Source organism: Pyrgilauda ruficollis, unplaced genomic scaffold (genome assembly GCF_017590135.1).
Source record: "Pyrgilauda ruficollis isolate IOZ18807 unplaced genomic scaffold, ASM1759013v1 scaffold59, whole genome shotgun sequence".
In the NCBI taxonomy this organism is placed as follows: domain Eukaryota; kingdom Metazoa; phylum Chordata; class Aves; order Passeriformes; family Passeridae; genus Pyrgilauda; species Pyrgilauda ruficollis.
In genome coordinates this window covers 2,774,776-2,794,395 of record NW_024527599.1, presented here as the reverse complement: position 1 = coordinate 2,794,395, position 19,620 = coordinate 2,774,776, and the positions used below count along the sequence as shown (strand labels likewise).

The 19,620-nt window shown below is 46.3% G+C and overlaps 1 protein-coding gene across 4 annotated transcripts in view; it reads left to right on the top strand.

Annotated features, from left to right (window-relative positions):
* The window catches only part of PPM1E (protein phosphatase, Mg2+/Mn2+ dependent 1E), a 61,393-nt gene extending 41,902 nt beyond the window's left edge, over nucleotides 1-19,491 (top strand). The window contains exons 2-9 of one of the 4 annotated variants that reach the window (XR_005956363.1): nucleotides 7,005-7,123; nucleotides 11,408-11,607; nucleotides 12,971-13,159; nucleotides 13,666-13,809; nucleotides 14,068-14,161; nucleotides 14,430-15,917; nucleotides 16,081-16,171; nucleotides 16,431-19,491. Coding sequence is in view for 1 of the 4 variants with exons in the window: in XM_041482437.1 (XP_041338371.1) it covers nucleotides 7,005-7,123; nucleotides 11,408-11,607; nucleotides 12,971-13,159; nucleotides 13,666-13,809; nucleotides 14,068-14,161; nucleotides 14,430-15,490 (1,807 nt within the window). In the remaining 3 variants the exon portion in view is untranslated. Of the gene's footprint in view, nucleotides 1-7,004; nucleotides 7,124-11,407; nucleotides 11,608-12,970; nucleotides 13,160-13,665; nucleotides 13,810-14,067; nucleotides 14,162-14,429 lie in introns of all 4 variants that reach the window. The other 3 variants (XR_005956361.1, XR_005956362.1, XM_041482437.1) reach the window with 3 other exon arrangements.
* The last annotated feature ends 129 nt before the right edge of the window (nucleotides 19,492-19,620 follow it).

Below are 19,620 nucleotides of genomic sequence, written 5' to 3'. Positions count from 1 at the left end.
ATCAATGACATTTTTAATGTCCTGTGGAGCTTTTAAACAGTCCTGGCTCTGCCAGGGAAACTCAGTGTGAGGTAACTGCTGTTGACATTGGGTTTCCAGTGAAGAAATTTCCTCCTCCAGGGAAGCAGCACCTGGCACTGATGTGGCTTTGTCCCCATTCCATTCCCAGCGGTGCCAAGTGGGCACACAGAGGATTTTGGAGGACTCTGGGCACCCTCACACCCTGAGCAGGGAATGTGCTGTGTGAACATGCAGCATAATCCTTGGAAAACAACAACAAAATCCAGAAGGATCTTTCCTCTCACTATAAACCCCTGAAAGTCACATGAGTGGGTAATACCAGTAAATTACCTTTCTTTTGATGAATTAATGATAGGGTAAACACAGATTTATTTTCACTGTGCGTTTGCATTTGCAAAGCTGAATACCAAAGAGCTAAGCTGCACAATAAATGCCCATCAAATAAGTGGCTTGTTGGGGTTTTTTAATTTTACAATAATATTTTTATAATTTTCTAAAGTGCATTTCATAGCAGCAATTAAGATTTTATTATAAAACTATCCAGTCCCTCCGAATCTTACTCCTCAGATAGAAATTATTCTGATTTACATGGGGGAGAGTCTATATATATACATCCTCAGCATCTTGGTGTTTGTTATACCAGAGGTTCATGGATTGTTGTCCATTTTTCTCTGCATTCCTTCAAAGTCCAGGTTTCCCTTTCTTTTAATAACAGACGGATATAATCTGGCTGTGAAGTGCTGGGATATGATTTCCAACAGCAAACTTTGTATCTTCAGCTCTTTGCTGTAATGAAGAAAACCCTCCCTGAGTCACTTCTGGGAATTCAATTTCTTGCAGTTATTTGGCTTCCAGCTCCTGGCAGATCCATGCTGGGTTTTTAGGGGTTGTTCATGTTACAGGAGGTGATTTCTGTCATTTTAAATGCAGCCACAGCATCAGCCCCAGAGATTGGAATATGAGTAACCTCAGAACCACCACGCTGCGAGGATGAGTGAGAGAAATAATAGAATTTGGTTTCAAAGATAATACCCAGGCAATTTATCCAGCCAGGAGCTCAGGAGAAGCTGCTCTGTGTGGTTTGGATTCTTCACAGTTCACCCCTGTAGTGTCAGTGCTATTTTATTGACAGCCATTAAATCACAAATGCTTATGAGTGCTTTGTGGGCAGCAAACATTTATATTTTAGATACACACTGCCCTTCATGACATTGTACCTCATCAAAGAGACAAAGATGACCTTTTTATTTTGTCTTGCTCACATTCTGGTGGCTTTATGTACTGTCATGTGCACTTCCCCCTCTGGAGAAGGGAACACTGACTTGCTCTGCAGCAGAAATTGCATCAGAGGTCTGAGCCTAGTTCATGTGTTGAGAACAGTTTGTGAAAAGCCAAGGGTTTCCCCTGGTGAAGCATCTTCATCCAGCTGTGCAGAGGTTTTCTGATGAGCAGTGCACCTCTAGTTTGGTAATTTTTTCACATCCAGTTAAGACAGACTTAACTACAGAAACATGTCTATACAAAATTGGTCTAGAAAACACCAGTGAGCAGAAAGCAGAAGGTTAAATATTTTCTAAATGCAGTGTCTGCACAGACAGGGGCATGATGAATGTATCTGAGGCAGTGTCTTTCTGCAATGCTCGTGTATTATATTTCTGTTGCTTACAACTGTCAGCACAAGGACAGGGTGGCTGGGATGTGAGCAGGCAGCTGTCTCTGGGAGCCTATAGATAGCAGCTTCCTTGGGTAGCACGTTTGCAGCTCCTTCAAACACATTTATCAAGCATCTTTACTGTCTCACCACTGCCAGCTCAAATGACTTCTCAAGGAGCTTTGGTTATGCAAGCTTTTAAAAGGTGCATTGTTTTTTCTATTTGTTTCTTTTTTTGTGCGTGTGTGTGTGTGTGTGTGTGTGTGTGCCAGGGTTTTTTTTAGTAACACTGCAGCAGATAAATCTAGTGCAGGGTTTCACCATGTGTTAGGGGGGAAAAAAAATAATAATACTCCATTTGTCCACCGTGACCAGGCTTTAAATAAGCATCAAAACTTCCAGCAGCTGTGCAGAGCAGTGGAACAGCACAGGTCAGAGATGCTCTGGGAGCGAGGAGAGGAGAACCTGCAGAGATGGAGCTGGAAATAGCCTCTGCTTGGCAGATCCAGAGGATACTCCATAATCATTTTAGGGTCTTGGAATGCTTCACAGAGTATTCCCCTCTGAGTGCTGGGTGACCTGGAGGAGTTTAGGGACAAACAGGAGCCCCTCAATGGTTCCAGTCCCTCTGGATGGCCACGGAAACAGGAGGTGAAGGAAGGGAGGGCTGGGGAAACAGCCAAAGGAGCTCCCCAAAGCATTTCCCTGCTCATTACTGCTGCACTTCTCAGCATGGGAACTTGCAATAATAAAGACTTTAAAGGCTTCTTCAAAGAGCTTCCAGGCTGTATGCAAAGCTCCATCTGGAAGAAGTCTCATGAGACTTTGGAATGTTTTGTAAATACAGGCAGGGGACAAATGAGGTTTTTCTTAAACTGAGTCTGGCTAAAGTTGCTTTCTAACAAGAGCTTGCAACAGGCCACATGAGCAGGAGTGTTTCCCAAAGTGCATCCCTGGTGGAATGTCTTTTGGAAAGGGTGCAGTTAATTTGTCATCCCTACAAAGTCTTTTACTACCACAGTAAATTATAGGCCTTTTGGGAATGTGCTGTACTTGGTTCTTTTCAGGTCATGTTCTTGGTCTTGGATTGCTGGGTGAAACCAAATATGCTGCTTTATCCTGTTTGCCTGTGGATTTGTTTTGTGTTTCAGCAGATTGAATAGCATTTCTATTTAAATCATTCCTCATTCTAACTAAAACAATTGCTGTTCTGTGGTGTCAGGGGATTCCTGAGGTAACAGGAACACTGTACATTTTGTGATTTACTGCCCACTTTGCCTCTTGAAAGCCCCAGTTCGTTTTGGTCCATTTTCCCTGCTTTGTTTGGGTTAGTGATGCCTCATCAGCTCCCCCAGACCATGACAGGCTTGGGGATTTTCAGCCCTGGTGGCCCTCGTTGTGGAAGTTAGGCAAGGGCTGCAGCATCATTTTCCCATCCGCAGTGCTAATGCTCAGAACTGCGAGTTTTAAGAACTTGAGGTCTCTCTTTGCTGGTTTCCCCCTCTCCTGCAGCTGTTGATGACACTGTGAGTTACCCAGAGCTGTTGTTTGCCTGTGTGTTCCACTTAGCACTTCTGACAGTGTATGAGAAAAGAGTGAGAAAAACCTCAGAAAGCTATCAGAAGTCTGAAAGTATAAATCTCCTATAGATTGAAAATATCTCCCACTCTCATCTTGGTATTTTTCCCTTCAGTTGGGCTCTTAGCAAGAAATTCCAGAATACTTCACAAACACAGATTTAGGCCTTCTACAGCCTTCCTCCTCCTCCTCCTCCTCCTCCTCCTCTCCCTGAGGAAATGACATTCTCATTCCTTGTTTGCAGATGAGGAATGAAGGTCTGAGTGGTGAAGTGACTCGTCCAAGGTCAGCTGCTGAGTTAGTGGCACAGCTATGAATAGACAAAGGCATTTTAGCTCTCAGCTCTCTGCTGAACAAGACTGTGCCCTCCCAGTTTCAATTTGTCAGACTTCATGACTAATAACATTTGAGCATCTAGAACGTGGCAGAAGAATTTCTTTTCAGAGCCAGCAGGTAATCCCTGGTTACACCAGCAGCAGGGTGGGAGCTCCTCCTGTCCCCAGGGATCCTGGTGACACTTTTTGGGTTTTCTGAAAAGGGAGAACTTTCCCCCTTGGATTGCTGTTTGTGGCATGCTGTATCTGCTCACCTGAGTGCCCACTTTGGTGCTGAAAACAGAGATCCCAGAGCTGACTCTTCATTTGTCTTGGTGCAGCAGTAATGAAGTGTCCTCAGAGCAGTTTGCCTTCAACAGCTATTTTAAACCTCCAGTGCAATCTGCTGTTCCTTGAAGGGAAAAAGTAATTCAACTAAAAGTGCTCTGAGGAGCCAAGTGAGAGAAGTAAATGTTGAGTGGTGCTAATCAGGAAGAGGAAGTCATCTGTCTGCGTGTGGGCACCTCCCTGCTCACATGGCACAGCCTGCAGCAGCCACATAAGAAGCTTTGTGATCAACAAATGTCAAGGGCAATTAATTCTTCGGCCAGCAGCTGTTATTATTAGGACAAAGAGTGGCCAGACATAGAAGGAAAGCCTTCAGCTGATTTATTTTCTCTACCTTTCCCCTCGAAATTGATCAGTTGTCAAAGCCCAGTGGTGAGCCCCCTTGCAATAAGAATTTCAAATTTGCCGTCTCTTTTATTTTTAGTAGGAGAGTTTATGTTAGATTCAGAGCAGAGAGGAACAGCTCAGGGAAGGTGTTTAGAAAGTCCTCCCCACTTTAATGCTAGCAGGATGGAGAGGAGTTGTGTGTTAAGCTGCTAACATAATAATAAAACCACCACAGACTGGTTTCCTCCAACTTAATTCATGGAAGCAAAGCACTTTTAGGCTTGACTTAATACCCTCCCAAAGTTATTCCAGGATTGCTACAATGCAACTGTGGGTGTTCTAAACACACCTACGCTGCCAGAGAATCAGGAAGGATGTACTTAAAATCCTTTAATTTATCTAATAACATCTTTAGCAGCTTTTTGTGTAGGTTTAGCATTGTAATGGAAATGCACTCTTTGGCTGGATATAGAGCTGCTGTGTGGAAATGGAACACGTGTACAGCACTTGGAGCTGGGGGGAAATACTCTGACCTGCTACACCCCCTGGAAATGCACCTTTCACTTGTGTCACTGGTCACTGCAGTTAAAATAATACCTAAAATTTCAGATACAAGTGTTCATGGCTCTGGGTATCCACAGACAATGCTGTGCCCCCTCCCAGATCCAGGCAGAACAGAAATTCCTCCTCTCTGGGCTATTTTATCTTTGCTGTTTAGGTCCTGAGTCTATTTTAGCCACTGCTGTTGCCCCAGTTCTTAACCAGGTTCCCTCTTTGCCCATCAGGGGATGTTCCTGAGGGTTCTTTACAAGTGACACAAAACAAGTTCGGTTTTTCTAAAGAGTTCCAGCACTGAGCTGGTCAGGGGAAGCCTTGGACTGGAAAGATGCTCAGATTCCTGCGGATGCCCTGCTGGTAACTGCTGGAATAATTCTTCCATCCCGGGCACTGCAATCTCTCCCTTTTTGGGGAATCTCATGTAACATGAGCAGAACCAGCATCGCTGCATGACAAACCTGCTCTTTGTGAGCCAAATAAAGACAGAAAAGACAAGACAGGAAAGCAGCTCCTCCACGTGCCAGCAGCAAGGGATGAGCCAGTGTTTTCCTCCGGATGGGAACGGGATCAGAGCCCTGAGCTGGGCTGGGCAGGGCCGGCCCTGAGGCAGCTGATCCCCCCCAGCAGCTCGGAATGCCTGCCTGGGAATTCCAGGGAAAACCCTGGGGTGGATGTGGCCCTGTCAGAAGCCAGGACATCCCTCTGGGTGCCATGGATGGCTTGTCCCCTGGCAGGGGCTTGGAGACCCTGGCAGGAAGCCAAAGACACTTGGGATTTCCATCTTAACCCACGGAGCAAATTACCATCCTTGTATGAAGAATTACAAGTCACAAAAGTTTAAGTAGCATAACAGTAGTTGTCACAGGGTGAAAGGTGGAATTTTGAAGATTTTTACCACAGGGGTCTAGGAGGCAAGATGGGAGGGACTTGGGCATTGTCCTGTCCTTCTTCCTTCTTCTTCCTAGCCTCCATCTTCTGGGTGATGGTGGCACATTTAGATTGGTCTAGAGTAGAAGTAGACAGTCTAACATAGGTGATAGGTATTGGAAAATAACTGTAAATAAAGCATACATAGTTTTTAGTATAAAGAGAGCACCGCCTCAGGACAGGGCAGTGTGCCCTTGACAGACCTGCAGATCAGACCTCTGCGGGTCTGAGAGAAAATATTTTGGATAATGGATAATAAACAACCTTGTGAACACAAGCTGAAGAATTCTGACTCTTTGAAAGAACTCTCAGGTCATCAGAAAGCAGGAAACCTGAGAGGGCCCTAACGAGGTGCAAGTGCTCCCTGTGTGACTTCCAGAGCTTCCTAATAGTGTCAGACAAAGCTATTTATTGTTCATCTTATCCTTTAATCATTTATTGATATGTTGAACAGAAGAAATAGGTTAAGGAAATGTTGGTATTCTTTGCCTGTTCCCTGAATTTCTGCCTTGGAATTCTGTTGATGGATGGTTTCTGGGCTGAAATTGGCTCTGTGTCTCTCTGTGGCCCTGTGACAGTGGAATGTCTTGGAAAAGACACCATCACCCCAATAAAATCTGTGGAAATTGGAAATTTCAGGCTGTGTCAGCAGGAGACACCTGGAGAAGTTGGGGCTGACCAATGGGAAATGAAAAGTTATACATAAATTAAGAGGCATTAAATTCCTCTTGAATGAGAGATTGTACATTAAAGTGGCCTTGGCTTGCTATAGATTAATTAACCTTGGGGGATACCAGGTTTAATTAAATACAGTGAGTTAAAGCCACTTCACTCTGGGTAGAAATCATTCCTGAGGGAACTTTTTTTACCTTATGCACATCAGCTACCTGTGGGTTAACCTTAACTTCCAGTGCCCCTTAGAGAGCCTTTGGACACTTTGAAATCTGAGGAATTCAGGAACCTGACTCCAAATCTTAGGAGAAACTGGACTTGAGTTAAAATTGTACCATACATATGTAAAAAATGTGCAGTTGTGTGACAGACTCTGGAGGGTTCAAATCTAGATTTGAAAAGAATTTAAATAGAGGTTATGAACTGAAATATTAAAACTTAAAAAACAGGGAACAAAGGAGTGAAAGAGGGCGACCAAAACCCTTCAGTGAGTCTGAGGTCTTACTGCAGGGCTCAGGCAAAGAAAAACCTTGGTGAAAAACACACTCATGTTACCTTGCTGAATCACACTAAAACATCTTTTTGTGGTTTCTCTTTTTCCTTTCCAGTAATTGCCCTTCATTCCTGGCCTCTGCTTTAGCCAGAGCAACTTCAGATGAAGTCCTGCAGAGCGACCTCTCGGCACATTTCCTGCCCAAGCGCGTGGACAACGCCGACGGCATCATCCGTAAGTGCCCCCTGAATTCCACCCCCTGGGTGGGGGTTCTGGGACAGGAACACCCCACAGGCATGGAAAAAGGTCCATGGAGAGCTCACCACCATCCTGCTAGAGCTGCAGGTCTAATTTCTCACTCAAACCTTTGGAATCACTGTTTTCAGTGCATTTTCGTGGCTGTGTCTGATGGCCCTGAATCTCAGCATTTATACAATGTGGTTCTGCTGGCAAGTGCCAGTTGTCCTCCCTCATCCTTGGAGCAAAGTCAAATATATGTGGGAAGAGATAATTTAATTCTGAATTATTTCAGTCAGTGTGGTTTTTACTATGGCTTGTAAGGTTTTTTTTATGGTTTTAGCAAAAGGTAGTATAAAGAGATTTTGTGATTAAAAGGAAGAAAATTCCTTTTCCTCATTTATCTGTGTTGGCTGACAAGATTTTTGCAGCCTCCAGCTCAAGGTCATGCACCCTAACTCATTTCAGGAGTGTGCTGGCCTAAATAACCTTGAAAATTGTCTGGGTTGTTCATTACAACAAAGACCAATGTTTCTCACATGCATTAACAGGAATTCTGTCATTTGATCTTGAAAATACAGTCCCTAAACCACTTTGTCTATTCCCTCCTTTTTTAATTAAAAAAATTCCTGTAAATTATTCTGGGGATAAGGAGGATCTATAAATCTGGCTCTTCAAAAAGGAACATTTTGCTGTATTCCCCAGAGGCCCTTGGAAACCTGAGGAACAGAAAAACATGCTCTGAGTTCCCTTTCTGTAGGTATTGCTGCCTCCTCCTGCTGAGCAGGTAAATGGAATAGATTTGTCATTGTTCTGGCTGAGCAGCCTTCATTAATTTCAAATTGAGATCTCTGAAACTTGCATAAATATTTGACAGTCTCCAAGGAAATGTTGACTAAGCCTCCACACAGAATATCTACAGATTTCAACAAAAAAGGAAAAAAAGAAAGGAAAAAAAGCCAATCCAGGGGCATCACACCTACAGAAATTGACATTTAAATATATCTAAGGCTGTAAGACACAGAGGCAAACACAGATTGAGATGGGAAGAGACTGGAGCAGGCACTAAGAACAGGGCTCCAGATGCAGTTTGTTGAGGTGAATTGTCATAATGAGGGCACTTGGAAATAAAATATCCCTTTGCTGATGCAGTGTGAGTGTTAAATTGTGAGGATTTAAGGGGAGAGGAAACATCCTCTGGCCTGTAGTAAAGCAAGAGCTTCATACAAACCCTGCAATAATCTAAATTCAAATAATCTAAGTGATCATTTTCCAAAGGAGGACATCAGCTCAAGTTGTCATAGAATGACAGAATCACAGAAAGGTTTGGGACATTGAAGATCCAGTCCCACCCTGTCCCATGGGCAGGGACACCTTCCACCATCCCAGCTTGTTCCAAGCTCCATCAGCCTGGCCTTGGGCACTGCCAGGGATCCAGGGGCAGCCCCAGCTGCTCTGGGCACCCCGTGCTCCATCAGGGCTTCATCAGCCACCAGGGCAAGGTCTGGCCCAGCAAACCCAGACTAAAGTGGTGGCAGCAGCTCCAGCCTGAAGACCCTTCCAGGGGAGTCCCTTGAGAAGCCTGGGCTGGGTGCTCAGAGGAGATCTGCCCTCAGTGGTGCCACACAGGGAGACTTCAGTGCTTTGGAAGAAAGCAAAGGAAAGTGTGGCAGGTGGTGAAAATGGGATTTCTACATCTTGAAGTTTGATGCTCAGAGTTCACTGTGCCCTGGTGCTGTTTGAGCTGCTGCAGAATGTGAAACCAAGCTGAATTTCACTGCCTGGCTTTAATATTCAGTTCTATGTCAGGTTTTTTTATGAACCCAGAAAGATTTTTACTCTGTGTAATACAAGGAGACATTTACCTGATTTGCCTCAAGTTTGAATTTGCTGAAAGATAAAAAAAAGCTATTTCAAATTTCCTTAGTGGCACATTTCACTCTGAGAATTGCAACGTGACAAACCACGTCCTGTGCTTAGGAGTGGTGAAAGCAGTTCTTGGTGTGGAAAGAAATGAGAAACTCCATGACAGAAGAAATAAAATCTTAAAAGAAGAAAAACTGATTGGAGGTCACAAATGTAGGATTGCAAGATTAGGGGTCTGTGTTTGGGGTGACCATATGTTTTTGGATATCTGAGTCACAGGCCATGACTCTTCCAGCTGCACTGGGGAGGAACAAGAGATTTTCCATGAGACCTGAATGATGTTGGATTTCTTTTTTGAAAGGTCAGATTAAGGACATTTAGGTTTGGGGTTTGTTTCTGGAGGAAGAGAATCACAAGTTTGGCTTTGTTCAAGGAAGCACCTCAGGAGGCTGGATAGCAGGACCATGTGACCTGCTCATGGTATCAAATTTCCAGGAGATGTCACAAAGCAAATCATAATGTCCATTACCCAGTTGTTCCAGGTTCTAGGAGATGGATCCTAAAGATCTCCAAAGAGATCTACAGCTCCTAGATTAGGGAAAACCTTGGTCTTGGTTCTGACCCCTTTTGTCACACTGGCCATGTTATCAACACAGCTCATAAAACATGGCACTAAAAGCAGGATCTGATTCCTGGTATCCTTTCTACCCTCCTTCTGCCCTGTCATCTTTGGGAACAACAATGCCTGGGCTGGATTTCCCACTCACTGTGGTGCAGCTCAGCATTACCTCCAACCTTGGGGATTTGGGAGCAGCAGGAGGGAAATGAAATTCTCTGTGACACAAGCGCAGTGACAGCTGAGTCAGCTCTGGCTCAGCGTGGCAGCATTAACAATTGATGAGTAATTTCCAGCTGTGAGGGGGTGGTTTTTATTGTGGCATTTTATTATTCTCCTGTTTTGACCTCACGAGCAGTTCCTGATGATGCTGACACCACGCACGGTCCCCTGGGAAGGGCGGTGAGGATCTCAGCAGGGTCCCTGCGTTCACTGCCACCCTCCTGCAGAGGTGCCACAGGTGACTCTGCCATGTGCCCACTTCCCTTCACCCCTGCCCAGTGGGGAGGAATGGGAGAGCAAAATCTGTGGGCTTTCCTCTGGAAAATAGATCTTGGACACCTCAGGTTGGACGTGTTCCCTCTTTAAATCCATTACCCAAAGAGATTTCAGGTGGCCCCAGTGAGAGCAGTACAGGTGGGGTGAGGAACCCCCCACTCACACTGTGGCAGGGGTGGGATGACCCAGCTGTTTGATTTCCACCCCTTGGTTTTAAAGCTGTGTGATCAAGGAGCCAAGCTTCCTTCTGGTTATTTATCCAGTGTATTTTCAGCTTAATGCCTCTTGATTGGACCAACAGAGCTGGGACAGTATCTTGTTCCTAGGGTTCTTGGCCTCCTGGTCACTGTAGAGCTAGGACAGAAATTTGTAAATGCAGCTTTTAGGCTCTTCACAGAATTCCTGTAAACGGAGAGATGCTGCAACTCTCCCCTCTCCTCCTGCACGTGAGCCCCTCCTCCTGCAGGAGTGATTGGCACTCCTGGATTGCTGCTGTTCAGCTTTGAAGATCCCTGGCTTTGGTGAGCCATCATGAACAAAGAGATTTGGATGTGTTCAGCTCTGATGCTGACTTCCTGTTTTCCTCTCCTGAATTTCAGAACAAATGTCAAGTACCTGAGTTTTCACATTTTAAAATGATAATTTCTCAGGAGTGCCAGTTCAGCATTTTCTTCAATTTGAGGCCTTTATGGTTTTCTCATTTGCTCATGCAGATTTCTCTGACACACCGTTGTCAGGAATGTGGGAATAATAGGAAATCAGAAAATAGCTCAGAAGGCACCTGTGCACTGCTGAAGGTGCACAAAACATCTTAAAATTACTCTGCTAATTTCTGCAGATTGTTTCCACTGTCTTTTCTCAGCTCTGCAACGAAATGGTGTTTAGAATAGTGAATTTGGTCCAAACCCACTGTGTCATTGTCATGGAGGGTGGGACTGGTAGGTGGCACCCTGTGCCATGACACAGTCCCTGTCAGAGCTGCACCACCCTGGGCAGGGCCACGCCAGGGATCCAACACTTTTCGTGCCTTTCATTTTCTCTGCTGCTGCAAATGAGTTCTCCCAAGGCACAGGGAAATGTTTAAGTTAAAAAGACAAACAAACAATGAGCTGCTTACTGATGAATGCTGATTATGGTGAGTTTGGCTTCTCCTTTTCATGCATCAGAGCCCAGAATTTCCCTGCTGACATCAACTGCTTGGCTAAAATGGTTTTGTTTCATCTTTCTAATGTATGCAAGGGAGAAAACTCTGACTTAATAACACTCTCAAGGCTTTCATTTGTGGTTTGTGCCTTCCTCAGAGATTGAGACGGTGAAGTTGGCCCGTTTAGTTTACAGCAAACTGCACGAGATCTGCAGCAACTGGGTGAAAGATTTCCCCCTGCAGCCCAAGCCCCACCGCTACTACGAGACCTCCATCCACGCCATCAAGAACATGCGCAGGAAGATGGAGGACAAGCACGTCTGCATCCCTGACTTCAACATGCTCTTCAACCTCGAGGTGAGCACACAGACACAGCTCCTGTGGGCCGTGGTTTCCATCCTGGGAAAGCAGGAGGGTTTTCCACTGAGGGAGTGGAGGGTGATGGACCTCAGGAGGGTTGGTAGTTGGTCACCTCACTGTTCATCTCTGAAGGCACTTGGCAGCTGGGGGTGGGTCTGCTCTGCTTTTCAAGCTTTCCTCTTGGGAGGAAAAGCAAAAATAAGGAAATTGAGTTAAAAAACACCAAATAAACCCAAAACTTACAGGACTATGGGGTGCAGCTCACACATGATTCTAGAAATGTGAGTAGTTTGGTGGAACTGGGGCCTGTCTTCCATTAATTTCATGATGTGGCCATTGGTTGGACACTCATTCTTGCTCTCCCTTGAGATATAAAACTGGACACTCAGGAATGGAAAGTAAACGAAAATGGCAAGAATTTTACCTTAAGGATCAAATTGCTGCATAATTACTTCTTTATTACACCCTGTCACTTTAATAACCATCTTCTGCCCCATCCACATTCTTACCTTTAAAAGATATTAATGCAAACAGAGGCAGATGTTTCCTTTGCCTGTCAATTGTCAGCTTTCTTATTCCAATTTGTGTTGGAGCCCATTACCTAAAAATTACAATGTGCAAATATTCCAGTCACTGAGCTGGCTGTCAAGGTTGAATTGGCTCTGTCAGTGGGTTGGTGTTGTGTGTGTGAATAGGCACTGGAGTTGCTGTCTCCTGGTACCACGTTGTTTCTCTGAACAGAGGAGGGGAAGCTGAGAAAACTGCCTTGAAGATGAGTGATTTTGCTGTATTTGATTTGTGAATGTAATCACAATTTTCTGATGAGAGAGCGCATGCAGTTTTTTTAAACACAGGCATCTAAGATGATGTTTTAGATTTAAGGAAAAAAGAAGAGTGAAAGCAGAGGCTGGTTGGCTTCACATTTTAACTGTGCTGGCATTTCATCCCTGGTGGATTCCAATCATGATGTAGACTTCATGCAAACTGTATTGGATGTTCTTCTCACTCTGTGGTTTTTGCAGTCACAAAATCTCCTGCACAATTTGATGAGAATGGCACTTCCTATTTGAGTTGTGTGACTGAGCTGTAACAAATGGGACCTAAGGAACACTGAGAGCACTACACATGGGATTCTGGCATCTCTTGCACTTTGCAGGTAGAATTCAACAGGAAGGTGGAAATTTCCCACTGATGCAAGTGCAGGTGGTCAGGGTAGTTTGCTTTTCCAGTGGAGGCTCTGTCTGTAATTGCAGTTTCATGAGGACAGCACAAATCCCAAGTTCAAAGCTTTAAGACAGTCCAATGAGCTGTTTGTGCTGCTTTCACCTGAGTTTTTTCCTCCCTGTGTTTCCTCTGGCAGGACCAAGAAGAACAAGCTTATTTTGCAGTGTTTGATGGTCATGGAGGAGTGGATGCTGCCATCTATGCCTCCATCCACCTGCACGTGAACATGGTCCACCAGGAGATGTTCCAGCACGACCCAGCCGAGGCTCTGTGCCGAGCCTTCCGCGTCACCGACGAGCGCTTCGTGCAGAAGGCAGCCAGGGAGGTGAGGCACTGAGAGCATCACCCTGCAAATCCTGCCTTGCCAGAGAGGGGCTCCAGCCACAGCAGAATCAGCACAGAGCTCTCCATGCCCCACTGGTGGCTTTCTGTGCTTCACATCCCATAAAAATGTCAGCTCCACATCCCATAAAACTGTTGCTTCCTGCTTCTCACAGCTTCCAGCTCCTCTGAAGGATGCTGCTGCCATTCCCACACTCACCTGCCTACCAGGCTCAGCCCTCAGGGTCACAACACACAGCTGTGCCTGTCAGCAGCAGGAGCAGGCCCAGCAGTGCCCAGCTCCTGGCAGGCAGGTCCCATGCCAGGAATGTCATGGGGCACATTCATGTTCAGCCAGGTTGGCTCCAAGGGGCTGTAGTGAGCAGTCATAGCTGTAGGGAAGCACTGCCTGATCCTCCCTGGGAACAGGCTCTGTGCTGCAGTTTCAACGTGTTCTTTCCCTGAGTTAAGGAAGAAAATGCTTTGAAATGGAAATGTATTTTTTTCCAGAGTCTGCGCTGTGGAACCACCGGGGTGGTGACTTTCATCCGAGGGAATATGCTGCATGTGGCTTGGCTGGGGGACTCCCAGGTCATGCTTGTGAGGAGAGGCCAAGCTGTGGAACTGATGAAACCCCACAAACCAGATCGAGAGGTGAGAAGGGCCTGTCTGAACACCCCTGGGCAGTGACCAGCACAGGTACCAGCTTTGGGGGAGCGCTGCCATGCCAGGATCTCTTTGAGCAGCAGAGCATGTTCCACTTATCCCGGTTTGTTTGGATCTGTGAGCAAATCCTTTGTCTCGTGGGACCTGCCATGTTTGTGAAAATCCAGATGTTGATGGGAGTGTTGAGTGTGTGATGCAGCTCTGACTGCTCTGTCTTGTGTTGCTCTCTCTTGTGTTGCTGTTCAGGATGAGAAGAAGCGAATCGAGGCCCTGGGTGGCTGCGTGGTCTGGTTTGGAGCCTGGAGGGTGAACGGGAGCCTCTCTGTCTCCAGAGCTATTGGTAAGAGAGAGCCTTCATTCCTTTTTGAGACTTGCTTTGCTTTTTAACTATAAAATTTTAATTTTCTAGTCATCAAAATTTGACATACAGCTGAAGATAGACCTATGAGCAATAACCTCTATTTTTCCCCCTACAGTCTGAGGGAATAATTTCCAAATAATTGCTTTAACTTGGGGTAAGAGTCATTGGCTCCACACTGAGTTAATAAGAGCTGCTGGAAGCTGTGGCTGCAAACCCACAGTTGTGTTTCTCTGCTGTTCTTCCACAGGAGATGCTGAGCACAAGCCATACATCTGTGGGGACGCAGACTCTGCCTCCACGGTGCTGGATGGCTCTGAAGACTACCTCATTCTGGCCTGTGATGGCTTCTATGACACAGTCAACCCCGATGAGGCAGTCAAAGTGGTGGCTGACCATCTGAAGGAGAATAATGGTGACAGCAGCATGGTAGCACATAAATTGGTGGCATCTGCTCGGGATGCCGGCTCCAGCGACAACATCACCGTCATTGTGGTGTTTCTCAGGGACATGAACGCGGCGGTCGCGGTCAGCGAGGAGTCGGACTGGACAGAGAACTCTTTCCAAGGTGGACAAGAAGACAACGGGGAAGACAAGGAGAACCATGGAGACTGCAAACGGCCGTGGCCCCAGCACCAGTGCTCAGCACCCGCAGATTTAGGCTATGAAGGACGAGTGGACTCCTTCACCGACAGAACTAGCTTAAGCATAGGCTCCAGCGTTAACCCCTTGGATGATCAAGGCTATTTAGACCTGACAAAAACAGAAACTAGTACACCTCAGAGTGCCAAATGTCTGCCACCAGTCCAAGTGTTTAGTCCTGGCATACCAAAGAGTGCGGGTTCCATCAGCAGCTCCCCGGTGAAGAGCGAGGCCCCGGAGCCCAGCGCGTCCTGGGGCTGCGGGGGGAACCATCGCGGGGAGGACGCCCCTCTGAGCCCGGGGGCTGCAGGGCAGGGCATCTACAGGGTCAGGGGCTTAGCCCCCATCTCCTTCGGGCTGGAAGATGAACTGTTCAAATCCTTGGGAAAACGAGCTGCGTTCCCTCATTTCCGGCTCTGCAACGGGAAGAGGCGGCGAGGAGCCAGGCTCAAACCAAAGTTTCACACGCCGCTCTGGGCTCAGGAGCCTTCCCAGGGAGAAGGATCCGGCCTGCCCTTCCCTGCCCGGGGCCGCAGGAGCAGGAGGGCGTTGGCCCGACCCTCCCCGTGGCGGTGGCTGCCCAGCCACGGCTCTTACAGCGAGTGTTTGATGCGAAGACAAAGTCATTGTATACCAGACCCACACCTTCATCAATGCTGTAAAATGTAATCACCCCCTCGTGTTCCCCTGTCAGACTCCCAAAGTAGACATTCCCAAAATAAAACTGGCATCATCAGAAAGTGGAAAAAAAAAAAAAAAAAAAAACCAAAAAAAAAAACCAACAACAAAAAAAAAGGGGTGGGCATTTCCGAACTGTACTCCAGTCCCCTGCCAAGCTCAACCCCTGTGTAAATAGAACTAGGAATTAAGCAATGTAGTTGTTTGGATCTCTAACAAAGTTTGGTGGTGGTGCCACCCCCAGCAATGCCGCAGCCGCCCGACCACCCGCACACACGAGTGTCCAGCCACATCCAGCAGGGAGAGCCCAGCAGCCGCTGCACGAGGACAGACAACGCCAGGGCACGGTCCTTAAACACGCAGAAGGTTGCACCTGCCTGAGAAATGTCTGTGGAGCAATACTCAAAGAACGATCTGGGTTAGAACTGCCAAATTTTTTTTTTTTAGAGCAGGGGGGGGAAGTTTCCGTAGAGTCGAGGTGTGGGGTTTTTTTGGGTTTTTGTTTTTCTTTTCGTGTTCTGCTTTCTGTTTATTCCAGGTGAGCGTTAAGATGAATTAGAAAATTACATCCACTTTTGCAGGTAGACGACTAAAAGCCATACAGGGTTTACCAGGTACCTTAGGAATGGACACACTAAGCTCCTGCTGCTCTGGTCTCACACTCCCATCGAGGTACAGACTCATAATTTACCTTTTTTTTTTTTTTTTCCCATGTAATATAAAATGCGGAGTATGAAGAAAACTTTTCTTGCAGTTTAAAAAAAAATTTATTTCCTGTGGCTGGAGGTGCAGTGTAGGGAATTTCGTATCTTTCTGGTGCTTTTAGTGGCATTTTTCTCATTTCTCAGTTTAGGAAATTGTTCTCAATGAGTTGAACATGACTGTGCTTAATGCTTTGAGCCAACCTCTTCCCACCTTAACTTCATCTCAGGTCTTAAAAGAACCCAACCCGTGGAGGTGTCCAGTCCCACCCTCTGTCCCCGCGGAGATCAGGAGCTGTTGGATGAGCTGTGTGGTTCTGGTGAGGATTCCCAGGTGGCAAAGGCAGCATTTCACAGCCAGTGGCAGCAGGAAGGACGCAGCACCGCGGCTGTGTGTTCAGGGTGCGGAGGGATGGATGATGCCGGAGCAGCCCAAAGGGGATGCAAATGCCGAGGATGCAGCAGAGCAGGGCTGGGGCTTCAGCAGAGAGGGAGGAGCTCAGTGCCCGGGCTGGGCTCTGCTCCGGCTCCCGGGTCCAGGAGGGCCAGGGAGGAACTCAGCTGCCCTTCTTTGCATAAGCAGCGGCCACCAGCCCCTCCCCGCTCCCGAGGTGAGGTCACACCCTCAGGGGAGCCGCTAATTGGGACGTAAATAAGCGGCCGATTCCCATCAGCTCCACTAAGTCCAGATCCCGTTCCTACCCTCTGTTACAGCGATGCACTGGGAGGAGTATGAACAAAATAAGTCTTCATAGGCACTTAGTGAACAATTCATATCATTTTAGCAGTAACAATAGCAGTATTAGTGTTTAGCTAGAATTTGCAAGTATTTTAATATTAAGTAATCAAGGAAATTATTCAACATGACAAGATGGCGAGGCTTGAATTCCGCCGATTTCCGCTGCTTCTCTCTTTGATGCACTATTTTAAAAGCAATCTGATGAACAGCAAAAGGCTTTGTGAGCAACCAGGAGTTGGAGTGTGGCTTTAGATTCCTTTGATCTTTTTCAGACTTTGTTTTATTCTTACGGGATCATTGGCTCTTATCTGCCATCTTATTCTGCCTTAGCTGTTGTCAACGTTCTCTTTAGCTGCAGCTTCTGTTCCAAGTCAGATTTACCGAGGAAATTTGAGAAACCATGAAATGGTAAAATATGCAACTCTGGGGCATCTCTGCGGTGCCTTTGTTTTAAATTATTCACAGTAATAATGACTCACTGAAAGTCCATCTTTAGCTGACTGTCATGTTCTGGAGAGAAAGGTGGTGTAAGTGCAATTCTTGATGTGAGTAAATTAGAATGCAAACCCGTCCCGGATGATAAAACTTCTTCCCAGTCTGCAGGAGCAGTTGAAGAGCACTGGACTGCATGTGTGCTGTTTTGGGAAGGATCTAGCTTTTTTAGGTGTGGATTCATAAATGGTAATTCTGCGACTCATCCCATTTATCTTGCTAGGAGAAAAAAAAAATAAATCCACCATCGTAGTTGCAGTGTGGTCAGGTAAAACCATTGTATAGATAGAGCAAGTGTTCATTTCTTCACTAACTGCATATTTATAGAGTAGATAGGAACCATTTGTAAGGTAAGTCCTTTAAAGTTCTATAATATTAAAAGTAGTGGTTATTGGTCTGATTATGCTGCTCTTGATTCTACACACTAGACAAAAAGCAGTGCTTGTGAAATGCAGTGTTTTCTCTTAATGCCACTGGTGATAGGAAGTAGTTCCTTCAGTTCAAACTCCTGTGCCCTTATCTGCTGCTTGCTGACGTAAGCAATAATCCCTCTCTAACGGTATCTAAGTGTTCTGTATCTCGTACCTTGATCGTCTATCTGGTGACAGTGTAAAATATTAGGCTAATAGAGAAGTATCTCATTGTATTTATTAACTGTTGATACTGAGATTTAGTCTGTGACCTGTGTTTTGTATTTTTATCGTGTATCTTAGTGGTGGTGAAAATTTGTACAACGAATCTTTCCAATAAAGAGCTGAAGTATCCCTCATCCGCGTTCGCACAACCCCGCATCCCTCTCGGTCGACGCGGTGACCGTGGTTGCAGAACCAGGAGGTAGCAGTGACAACATGACTTTAGTTTTGTTCTGTTTCACTTGTGGTGGTTTTGAGGAAGGGGCTCGGGGCTGGTTTTGCCTGGAGCTGCTCAAAACTCGCTCGTAAGCTCTTCACTGTGAGCGCCGCGGGGCTTTTCCAACCCTGAGCAACGTGTGCGGTGCAGAGAGCAGAACAGCACCAGGGCAGGGAGCTCTTCACCCATTCCATTTGCACTAGAGGTGGGTGGAAACGCACGTGTGGAACTTTTCTTTACCTAGAAGTGCCATCCATTGTCCTTGCGAGTGAGAACCGTTCGTAGCTGAGCTGCGGCGCCGCGGCGCTGGAGGACAATGTCCAAGCAGACTTGAACTTACACCACGTTTCTGGTGGTGCATCATCCTAGAAACTCCGCCTGTTTTTGGAGCACTGTGTGTCAGTTGTCCCATGGGCAGATGAGGCACAAGGAGTTGTGTGCACAGACACGGCTGCTGTAGTTCAGGTCCACTCTCTCCTCACCAAATCCTCCCGACCGCAAGATTCTGCGGGAATAAAGCAAAATGAGAAAGATTGGTCTAAATTAGGGCTGTTTTAGCACAATTTCTTCACTCGGCACTCAGTCACATAAACAAAGCCATCCAAGGGGATACTGCAGCTTTGTTCATGTCTGTAATTTAGGGCAATCTTTCTTTAATTCACATCCTCTTTGCGACAGGAACAAAACTTTCTCCCCTCGTATCATGTGCAATAATAAGGAAGCATTAACAGGACCTCGGAGCCCGATGTCCGTGCCCCTCTCCAGCCCTGGCACCCCAGCCATGGCACAGCCCTTGCCAGCGTTAAAGACAAACAAGCCCCACCTGTCAGGGTCTCGTACAACCCTTGTCGTGTCCGGTCTTTCCTCTCCTTCCCTCTGAAGACACCTCGGGATGAGCACGGGGAGGTGGCTGAGCTCACCCCGAGTGCTGCTGCTCGTGGCCAGGCACGGTCTCAGCTCCTGGGTGCTCCTGCTGACCTTTCTGTAGTACCTTGTTCATGAAACATGTTCTTTATGAAGTGAATAAATTCAAGCTAAATCATGTACCGGTGTTGGGACTTTTCCATTTGCAATCTTGTTCTACAGTTCACTCGCCAGTTTAGTTCTAACCATGTATTAGTCATCCATATTTTATTTATGAAAGCTGTTTATACAGGAAAAACTGTTGGAAGTTTTACCAATATCTTAATAAAACAGTAATTTAAACCACACTCCAGCTAGTCTGGTTATTGAAGAGCTAACAAAGGCAGCGAGCAGCTGTGCCTTTAGTGTGGTGAAAGGGGGTTTCCTTTGTGGGACGTGGAACTGGAGTTTCCCTGTTGAGCTCTGGCTCCCCCGTG